Genomic DNA, 12,031 nt, shown 5'->3' with positions numbered 1-12,031 from the left:
ATAAAATGCATATTATTAATAGTGTGGTGGTTGCCCAGTGGCAAATTCGACCGTAATATTTATTGAAAATTTACCGCTACCGAATAAAATCTACTAAAGTGTTGTGTCTTTGTCCTGTTATATAAATATAGCTCAAGATTTTAAAAAATTAAACTACCTTTGTTACGTGAAGAAGCTGATTTGTACAAATACCCTAAATCAAATATATTGATAATACCATCAATTTATATATGTAATACAGAGTAACAGATACTACGACTATGTTTTATTAACAACATATCAATAACATAACGTAAATTTTCCCCGGAGGCATTCACTCCTAACATGTTAGGATTATTCCACCAGGCTGCTCCTACAAGTTGATAGGGTATACGTACAATGTCCATAATTTCTTCTGTTACATGCAAGTTTCTTCAAAGAAGAAACCTCGATCATTAAAAAGAAATACTTTATCAAAAACATATTTTATTACACCTGGAAATGTTTTAGATTTAGCGCAGTTCACTTTATTAGAGCCTTAAATACAATTATCTTATGAACGTAGAAAAACTGATGATTTACAAATTAAGATGTACGAAAAGTTCTCTCTCCGACTTATAATAATTACGCAATTATCTCGAAACTTCGGAACGGGACAAAGTTTCCTTCAAGACCCAGATAATATATTGATTAAAATGAGAAGAATCATCTTGACTAGAATCGTTTATTGACTTAACAAAATAATATATTTAAAAATAACGTGTTTAAAATTATTAGTAAACATTGAATGTTTAGGTAACTATAGATTGCTTTCGAAATTACTAATGTTGACAGCTACGCTGTTATCTGTGTCTAATAAATGACATTCTTCAAAATCGTTTCGTTTCTCATCGACTTTCTCATAATTGCTCTTACAAAGAAAATCACTGTCACATACGAAATCATTTCTACCGTCTTCTATCATGGAATCATCAAAACTTGAGTCCCTATACCGTTTCTCGGTTTCATTGTGATAATTTTGGTATCTTTCAATTTCGAAATCTGGTGATATCGTCTGACCTTCTAACACAGATTCTTTGCCTAGAATATCATCAGGTTCTAACGAAGCTTGAATTGAATTCGTTATTTCATTGTAAGATCTAACGTTTTCGTTTTTTACCTCGTATTTTACTTCGGCCATTTCTAAATTTTCTCGATTTTCTAAAAGCGGTTTTATGTTCATTAAGTTAAAATTTGGCATCATTCTTGTATCCCAAGGATTCTGAGATTGATGATCCGAGGTTGAAGCTTCTACATCTATCTGTGCATCTTCTAACTTCTTAAATGATCCTAAATTGTATTGAAGTGGTATTGAAAACGATGGTAGATCAACTTGGCTGTTCTGTCGAGTTGGTAGCGCTGATATGTGTATGGCTGGTCCTTGTTGCTTCGCTTTTGACATATAGTTGTTTGGATTCGATGTTTCAGCCAAATTTATTATTTGTGATGACGACACTATAAAAAAAACGTTACAATAGAATTCAAGTTAAACAATAACATTTTTATGTCCAAAATTATACGATTTTGTCATTATTACCCGGTATGGTGATGAAGTCTCTCATCTCAAGTGCTAGAGCTGATGGAGATCTGGGGTCCGGAGATCTCGTAGATCGAGAAGGATATGGCTCACAACCAGCTTTCTGCTGTTTACGCCACTTTGCGCGCCGATTTTGAAACCATACCTGGTTAAAAAATATTTTCAAATAAGAAATCTAACTAAACATTATTTTATATTTATTTTTATAATATATAAATTATTTTCCCACAGTGATATTTATATAATATAGTATATACATATAATATTATAGAAAAAATAGCGCATCTTTATTGAAAAAAATGGTGACACTTCAAACCATATTTCACACCGAAAGAACCGTTTTGTCGCTTTAGCTTTTCTTCCTTTCTACTGACGATTATATTTTAAATTATAACAAGAAAACTGATTTGCAAGTGTTTATTTTCTTATAAAGTTTTACGATAATTCTAACTTTTAAAATCGCATAATTTACGTAGGTATTTACGTATTTATATTAAATGTCGTCTTTGGTAGTAAAGAAAAAAATATCCCGACACAGCCCGCATCAGATATAATCACATCAACATTAATTAAAATCGCAATGGACTAGTCCAGCTATGTTACGGTTTTTACAAAATTTTTATATTTAATAAGATAAATTATAATGCATCGAATTTTCAAACATTCCTTTTATCCCAAGTGACCCACGCTGAGTCTAGCTGGCATATTTTTTAATTATCTATATTACCAAAAGCTGTAACTAAACTCAGAGATCAAGATCTGTAAATTTAGTTTCTTACCATTAAATAGATATGTAAACAAAACTTTTTTCTTCAAATCCATACCCACAGTAAAAATGTAACAGTGTAGTTTAGAAGCTTATTACATCAGGCAACAAGAAGAAACAAGATAATTCTTTCTAGAGGTGCGATCTATGGCTATTAAAGTGATACAATTTCAAAAAATCACAAGTAACAAAAAGTGCCATACTAACTTGAACTCTAGCTTCTGTTAAATCTATCCTCATCGCGAGTTCTTCTCTAAAGAAAACATCGGGATAGTGAGTTTTATGGAAAGCTGCCTCCAGCTGCTCCAATTGGACATTCGAGAATGTCGTCCTTGAAAAAAAAAAACATTGCGTTTTAAACAAAAATAATCTCTACAATAGTTATCAAATAAAAGAATTATGTTTGACTGATTGAAAGACTGATGAATCTTAACCGATGGTCAGGTATTTGTTTTGAGCATTTCTGAATTTTTACATACTTAATTTGTGTTAATTATTGATCTCTTCCCTCTTTTAATTTACCTTTTAGAAACCCAGCGAAACGGACGTTTTAACGTAAATTTTTAATGTTTTTAACGTAATTAAAAAAACAAGCTTTTATCGAACTAATATCGAGTAAAAATAAAAAACATGGTAAATATCCCGTTTTAAATACTGTTAGTAATAAAAATAACCATGTTAATTTAAAATCTTATATAAACAAGCTTTTATTTTATTAAATAATAAAAGACTAAAAAAGAAAAAGTATAATTATATCCGGTTTGTTCTCCTACCTGTAACGCCGTTGTTTTCGTTTTGGGATGTCGTTCTTTGAACCTGAAATTAATATTTATTTTATTAGTAAAATTACTGTTTGTTAATTTAAATTAATTTTAACATTCTTCTTTCTTACTGTTAGGTGAATATTCCTCATCTTCTTCATACTGCTGGTTGTCCCCGGTCTCATCTGAGGGTTCTGGGTTAGAAGTGTACGTGTCATTCACCTCTGTGTCGGGACGCTCGCATAGAACTGATCCGGGGCCTAGACTGGAAGTTCAAAAATATTATTTATTTGAATTTTATTTTACATTTATTTTTTCAATAATAATTTCAAAAGTGTATTTTGATTGTTTTTGTTCTGTGAATTATTATTAATAATGTCTAAAATAAATGAATTTTATTTTACATTTATTTTTTCAATAATGATTTCAAAAGTGTATTTTGATTGTTTTTGTTCCGTGAATATTATTTAATTAATAATGTCTGAAATAAATGAATTCTTTTAACAAAATTAAATCATTCAATTTTTTTTGCATAGAACTAGAAAACATGTACTTTCTACGCAATAATTTACTTCACCGCCGACGACAAGATGAATTATAAATACAAATTAAGCACATGATTCTAAGGTACTTGCCCGGGTTTGAACCCGTCATATTACTTACCCATTAAAGAGATTTGGTATATTATAACAGAAGCTAGTGGTGGGTGAGACGTCATCGTTTAAAATGGCTGCGGAATCGAATCCAGACGCGCTGGCGTTCGCTTCACGATCCAATGATTCCTCCATCTGAAATGAGATTTCAAAAATATTTTGATGATCTAATTATTTTAAGTACTTGAAGATATTTCGTAAAATTATTGTTTAAGATAGTTTTCCCTAAATTATATTATTATGAACTAATAAATATAAAAAAATTGAACCGTACCATGTAACGTTGTACTTTGTATTTTATTCTAAAATATTATGTGTAGAGAGCCGAGAGGGCCCAGTGGTTAGAACGCGTGCATCTTAACCGATGATTTCGCGTTCAAACCCAGGCAAGCACCACTGAATTTTCATGTGCTTAATTTGTGTTTATAATTCAACTTGTGCTCGGCGCTGAAGGAAAACATCGTGAGAAAACCTGCATGTGCCTGCTTGTGTATTCCACCAACCCGCATTGGAGCAGCGTGGTGGAATATGCTCCAAACCTTCTCCTCAAAGGAAGAGGAGGCCTTATCCTAGCAGAGGGAAATTTATAGGCTGCTAATGTAAAAAAAAATAAAGAACACCATTACACGCTCACAAATGCTTTTCTTTCATTAAATGTTTTCGTCTAATTATGACAGTTGTCCAATATCTTTATATCTTTCTATCTATATCTATACATATAATTAACTCATAACTGATCGAAATCTGTATCACACAGATCACAAAAACATGTTTTTTAGAATTTTTGTCTCTTTATCTGTAAGTTTGTTACCGCTAATCTCGGAAACGCCTTTACCGATTTGGATGCGGTTTTCACTGATGTACTGTAGTAAGCTAACAACGAGGTAACATATAGGTCGTTTTATTAAAATCGGTTCACAGATAAAAAATCTATGCCAATTAAAAAAAAAATCTATATATTTATTTATTGATCAACCATTCATACACCTACTTTTGGGACTTAAAGTCACGCGACCGGAATCGCGGACACCAGCCAGTATTTAACATAATCTTTGTATATATAATGCAAAGTCTTGAAATGTTGTTTTTAATTCACAGGCGAGTAAATACTTTTTAAGTGATGTGCGAGTAAATAAACGGTACTTATGTATATAATATATGTATATAATATATGTATCTAAAATTGTTATTTCTTCGCATGTAATAAAGCGTATTGTTATCATTATATTAAAAAAAATATGACGTAGCATTATTAATTAAATTATTTTTCTTAAGTTACATTGTCGTAGTATTATAATAACATTTTGTATAGAATTAATGTCGTGGCCCAGGATATATGGTAGTTTTATGGTTTAATGTATTCTATGCTCATTTAAAACGGTTATAGAAGTCGTAAAGAGTTTGTTCCAAGAGATCACTAAGATTATTACCCATTTAAATCGATAAACTTGAATTGGTATTCACTTAAAACACAAGTCAACGATTAGTTTTACCAAAATACGTTCTGACGTCAAAATAAACGACTAGCCTACTCGGCATATTCGTTGTAAAATCAATGTTTTCCTTCGAATAACTTATCGCGTGCTGCCAGAACGTATTTAGTTTAACTTTCGTATTAATCATGCGACTTTTAGAAAAAAAAAGAAACTGCTTCCTTCGCTATTATTCTTGGAGTATTTCTTCATTTGGTTTGAACTTGGAAAACAAACTGTTCTATATATTCCTTAAATATTTTAAATAATTCATAAACGATGAACAAATTTTTAACGTTGTCATTATTAAATTTACTAAAAAAAAGTATTACAATTTTAATTTTTAAACACAGGTAATTCATCTCGTTAAGTAAATAATTATGAAATCTTAACAATGTTCTTATATAACTGAAAAACGATATTATTCTTAAGAATGCTGTATATAATTAAAGGTATATTAGTTCAGAAAAACTGTTCAAGGTCAAAGGTCAAAAGTATCGGTTGAGCAATTTTCAACTCTATACGAATCATTCTTAAATAAAATATCTGTCTTGACAATTATTTTAATAGTTTTTTATACTCTTTACCAGTGAACCACTGCTAGGAAAAGGCATCTGCTCTTGAAGACAAAATTTGGAGTTTATTCCACCACGCTACTCCAATGTGAGGTCATAGAAGCAAGGCAAGCCCGCCTAGATGACTACCATTCATCATTTGACAATAAACCGCCAAAGAATTCTATTTAGTATTGTGCTCCGGTTTGAAATGTGAGTAAGCCAGTGTCAGGGACAAAGGACATCTTTGTTCCCAAGGTTAGTCGCATTGGCGATTTAAGGAATGGTTTATATTTCTGCGCCAATGTCTATGGCCAGTTATGACCACTGACCATCTACAATTACGCCCACATATATCGTAAAATAAAAAACAATATGCACATATTTTAAATTAGCCTTTTAATTAAAGAAATAGCACTATTGTTTAAAGAGAAGATTTAGAGCTTATAATATCACGCTAATTAATGCAGGTTTTTATAACACGGACTGGTATTCTATGGTTTTTCACAATAAAAACCTTTGATTCATAGTCGATAAAATGAATAAGCCGTTTGTATTTAAACCCGCGATCATCGGCTAAAATTAGCATACAATATCCACTGAGCCATCATAGTTATCACCATAAAAATTTTAAAATGATTTCAATGAAACTATACCTTATTAATATTTAATGTACTGTATTTAACTTCGCTCCGAAATGACATTACTTTTTTTATTGGATTCCGATTTTAAAAGGCTAAATAAACAATTTTAAAGCTAGCTATAAGATATTTATTTTTAAATGTAGCACGACACATCATTGAATGATTTTATTTTATTAAATGGACAACTCATTCAATGCGTATATATGTATTTCGAATATCTAAAATGTATATAGTATTACTATAAGTAGATACAAATATTTGATCGTTAATTAATTACGTTTAATATGTCGTATACAAAATAATTCGAAAGAGAGAATTTAAAAATCGAATATTTAACACCCAAAATAACGTTCTAAAAACAAGATTTTATTATAGATTTGTACTTAAATAAAAAAAACATCGTTAAAATATTTTTACTTTCTTTAGTGAAATTCATAAGAATAAATCAACCAAGGAAATATTTTAAAAAGTTTTTAAACAAAATAATATTAATTAAATCAATGAAAAGTTCAATTATGTTGTTTGTTTAGAAACTATGAACACGGAAGGTGATTGACCGTCACAATGCAAACCGAGCCGCGCCGACAATGCTTAAATTGAATTAAATGCCTATAATTTAGTTAAGTTTATTAAATTACTACTAAATGAGGATAATTTGTGTTTTCCCTTTACAACTTAGAAGACAGTTTTGTTGGCGCGTTCGCGGCCGCGCGTGCTTCTTTTTCGCGCCAAAAGTTTGACATCTGTCACTAGTTTGACATCAATAATAAATGTAATGGCGGTTTTTTACGTTCTACAGTTAAAAAACCGTTTAGTGAAATTACGTCTAAAAAGAAAATAAGGTGTCGTGGTTTAAATGTTTTAGTGTTTTATTATAAAATATTATTGATTTAATGCAGTGCTTAAATTAAAGTGAAAAATTATTCAATAAGACAATACTTTTGATTTAAAATTACAAATTATTTAAACAGAAACAAGTGAAATTTGAATGAACTACTAAGCTTAATGAAAACAGTTTTTGATACAATTAAAAATATATAATAATACCTAGTTCAAATTCTCTATGAATTTTCAGTAAAAATAGGAATAATTCCAATGTTATAAATAACCCGATAAATGTATTGTTCTAAGAATAAATACATAAAAGAATAAAATCATTAAATATCTAAAATTCTCATATCGTATCGTAAAAAGTTTCATGGAACTAACGCTTAAACACATTAATCACACATAATTATATATTGATAATTAGTTTACAATATAATTTAATTAAAAAACTCACCCTTATAAATATGTTTCCATGCTTTATAAATGCTTTTCGATAAATGAAAAATCGCGTCGAAGGCAGCAACTATTGTCACGTGGTCGGTTGTACTGAAGCGGACAGAGAGGATCGACTGACAGTATTGGACTATAGAAACGAATGGAGCAGCTCTTATTTTTTAGTAGTTATTTAACTTATAAATTATTATTGATATTTTTGTACTTTCTGATGGAATTTTTTTTTCGGTATACACATTTACTTGACATTCCTTCACCAATATTTGTTTAGATTTTATGATATAATGCATAAAAGTAAAGATATACTAATGTTAGAATTGACTCTAGATATAACAAATAACTGAATCAGGTTTACTAGGCTTACATTATTTTTTTATTATTAATTTTGTAATAGACCTTTAATAGTATTTTGCATTATAACATTTTTAAGTAAAAAAAATATTGAAATAAATGAATGAACGAAATAACACCAAGGTATTTTTACGTTTTTCGCGGCAATTTTAATTTTGGAGCTAAAGAATCATTGGGGCATAAATTTAAAGAAATCAATATATTGTAATGATTTGCGATACTGAATATATATTTAAAAAAAAAAAACCACTGAGCGCCGTCCGTAGGTTCTTCTCAGATCAGGATATTTTCAAATTAACAAACAATAATTAAGTACATATTATTCTTCTATATTTAATAAAAAACTTCCAGAACATTTATCTTGCATTTGATTTTTTTATATCATAATTCTATAATAAATACCAGTTATAATTCCAGAAACTATACCTATGTATAGTTTCTGGAATTATAACTGGTATTTATTATTATTTATAAATCATTGGTGTTAAAAACTTAACGTTCTTAAAGTTATCTGCTTAACTCAGCCCAGGGTTCATAGATTTTGTGCCTAATTCGATGCTCACTGCATGTCTGATTATATCCTACTATGAGAGGAAATAGAGAATGAATGAATTAACGCGTACATTGCGTACTTTGATTACCATCGGTTCTTTTTCTCTAAGCAATTAGCTTCCTTATATACCGAATTTAATTATTTAACTTCATCGAAAGAACGATGTAACGAATATGTAAAAAAAAAATGTGTAGTAAAAAGTAAAAATATGGATTACAACAACGCATGCCATTCATAAAGTAATTAAAAAAAAAATGAGTTGAATGATATATTCAAAATAAATTTATATAAGTAATATCTCATAATCATCTCCATGTCTTTTTATCCTGCCTAGAAAACCAGTGACGTTTACTATTACGAAACCTATATAAGTATATGCACCGTACGTTTCGGTGCTAAGCCAAGCTCAGCTGGGGGAGGCGGGCGGTGATACCGTACAAGTGATGTGTATCGCTGTCGGTGTTGCGGCTTTAAGCGTACGTTGGGATGATTCTATTGGTGTTATTATTCCGACGATTGACAATTGAAAAACTTTCACTTCAGACTGTCAAACGTTTAAATCAAAGTGACGGTGTTGTTGTCTACGTAAAATCCGATCTTTCCTTTACATACCATGAACCTGATTTTCAAAATTCAGCCTCTGGCTTAATAATTATTCTTAACTCCAACACTGCTATTCTTTGTATATATCGATCACCATCTCATGGCAATATTGACTCTTTTATTTCTTGCCTCGATATTATAATTACAGGCGATATTAACATAGATATAAAACCTTCTTCTTTAGATTCACGTTCCCAGGATTATCTTAACACCCTTGCTTACCATGGCCTCCTACCCGCTCACACTTTCCCAACAAGAGGCAACAATTGTTTAGATCATGTCATATTACGCTCAGAGTCTCCGGCCAAAACACTCATATTTAATTCATCCATCACTGACCATTCTCCAACTCTCATTGGTCTTGCAAATCGTAATTGTTTTAATCACTCGAATTATATTACAAACAAAATATCCAAAACAAATTACGAAAAATTAGACAATGTATTGAAAAGTCTAAATCTTCAAATTCGGATATTGCTACAGATAAACTTGTTAAGTCCCTATCTTTAGCAGTCGCTGAATGTACAACAGTCTTAAAGGTCCCAAGAAGAAAGAGAACATTAAAACCATGGATCACTCAGGGTTTATTGAAGTGAATGCGAAATCGTGATATGATGCACAAAGAATCTCATAAATTTCCTAATAATGAAATTCTCAACATAATATACAAACGATACAGAATTTTTTATTCCAAGATTCTAAAAAAGGCAAAAAGATTATATGACACTCAAGAAATTAATAAAGCAGGCAATAACACTAAGAAACTATGGGAAACTCTTAATAAATTATGCTTTACTTCGAAAATTAAACAAGCATTAAACAAGCACAACTCCGCTACAAGCATGCAACAATATAAATGAGTTTTTTGTCAAAGTCGGTTCTAATCTAGCTGACAAAATTAATCATAATATTGATGATACAATTTTATCTTCACTCGCACCCTCAGCAAATAACCTATCATCTTTTGTTATGGAACAAACAGATTCTGATGAAATTGTTACTATTATAAAAGGCTTACGATCAAATTCCACTACTGGTTGGGATGGCATTTCATCAGTCATATTTAAAAGGTACTCACAAACTCTGGCACCTATCCTATGTCATATTTTTAATCAATGCTTCCACATGGGCATCTTCCTAAGATCATTCAAGAAGGCTATAGTAATTCCTATATTCAAAGGTGGAGATGTGAAATCCATAAATAATTACCGTCCTGTTGCAATTTTAACAGCCTTATCGAAGGTTCTTGAACGTTTAGTTTATAAAATACTTGTTTGCTATATCGAACAATATGATCTAATTTCTTCCCAACAATTTGGTTTTAGGAAAAACAAAAGTACAACAGATGCCGTCCATGAGCTTACCAATTATGTAGTCGAACATCTCAATAACGGACACAAAGCTTTGACAGTATTCCTAGACCTTACCAAAGCTTTTGACACCGTTTCTATTCCCACACTCCTATCGAAACTTGAGAGACTAGGTGTTAGGAGTACTCAAGACAATTTTTTTCGCAGCTATCTTACTAATCGTTCTCAAATTACCAAAACCAGCAACCATGTTAGTGATGAGCTGTCGATTTCTTACACGGCGTTCCACAGGGTAGTATTTTGGGGCCAATTCTATTTCTTATTTATATAAATGACCTTTGTGGAATGCATATACCCAATGGACAAATTGTCTCCTTTGCTGACGATACTGCTATTACCTTCATCGGTAAATCTTGGCCTGAACTCCAAACTATAGCCAAGAATGGACTGAACTCCGTCCTGCATTGCATCCACTCTCTGCACCTTACAATCAACGCTACAAAAACTAATTTCGTAACTTTCTCCATTCGTTCAAACTCTCAACCAAAAACTCCAGTATTCCTCAAACTTCACTCTTGTTCCAATAAAAACAACCCAAGCTGTCAATGTCCATCTATAACCTCTTCTGAAAAAAATAAATAACTTGGCATTGTTCTTGACAAGCATTTAAATTTTAAAGATCATATAGAGTTACTAACAGGCAGAGAGCGCAAATCAATTTATTTTTTTAAAACACTAAGACATGTTGCTAATTTTTCAATGATTAAAAAAAATTATTATACATTATGCCAATCTCTCATTGTATACTGCATCTCATGTTGGGGTGGTGCACCAAAAACTACTATGAAACCCTTAGAAATTGCTGAACGTGCCATCTTAAAGGTGGCAACTTTTCGGCCACATCTCTATCCCACCAATCTGTTATACTCAAATTGTGGGGTTCTTAGCGTAAGAAAATTATTCGTATTAAATTTAATTATATACCAACATAAGAGGATTCCGTACACTGCTATTGACAAACGACGCAAAAATAACATTTGTTGCTTACACACTCCAAAATTTGTTTTCACTAAACGATTCGGTTATTATCTTGTTCCTTACTTGTATAATAAGCTGAATGCAGAACTGTTTATATATAAATTGCCACTAGCTCTGTTTAAAAATTGTATTTGCGTTCCTGCTTAACAAGACGTACGATGAAACAGAAAAATATATTACTTCTATAACCTAATTTCAACTGACCCACACACCTACACGCACGCACACGCACGCACATACACGCACGCACACGCATATACAGTAACACGCAGGAACACTCCCGCACCCACAAAAAAAAGCAAAAAAAAATCATACCTCTTAATTATTACCTATTTTAATTTAATTAATTACTTACCTATAAACATTTTACATAAGATACGTTTTGTAATACCCAGGCGATAGATCTCTAATGTATTTTAATTATTTCAACTATCGGGGAGAGGACTGATTATCCTTAACACAGGCTATTTAATTTAGCCTAGCTAGGATA

At 31.1% G+C, this 12,031-nt stretch overlaps 1 protein-coding gene across 1 annotated transcript; it reads right to left on the bottom strand.

Moving 5' to 3' along the window:
* Nucleotides 1–689: 689 nt before the first annotated feature.
* Nucleotides 690–7,812, bottom strand: LOC113393378 (protein zerknuellt 1-like). The gene is made up of 7 exons (XM_026630228.2): nt 7,688–7,812; nt 3,746–3,870; nt 3,214–3,347; nt 3,095–3,137; nt 2,529–2,652; nt 1,556–1,700; nt 690–1,473 (listed from the first exon to the last, which is right to left on the bottom strand). Exons 2-7 carry the CDS (start codon nt 3,868–3,870, stop codon nt 779–781), a joined length of 1,266 nt encoding a protein of 421 aa, XP_026486013.1. The 5' UTR covers nt 7,688–7,812; the 3' UTR covers nt 690–778.
* Nucleotides 7,813–12,031: the final 4,219 nt, after the last annotated feature.

Source organism: Vanessa tameamea, chromosome 26, assembly GCF_037043105.1.
Source record: "Vanessa tameamea isolate UH-Manoa-2023 chromosome 26, ilVanTame1 primary haplotype, whole genome shotgun sequence".
NCBI classification, from domain to species: Eukaryota; Metazoa; Arthropoda; class Insecta; order Lepidoptera; family Nymphalidae; genus Vanessa; species Vanessa tameamea.
This window is presented reverse-complemented; position numbering and strand designations above follow the sequence as displayed.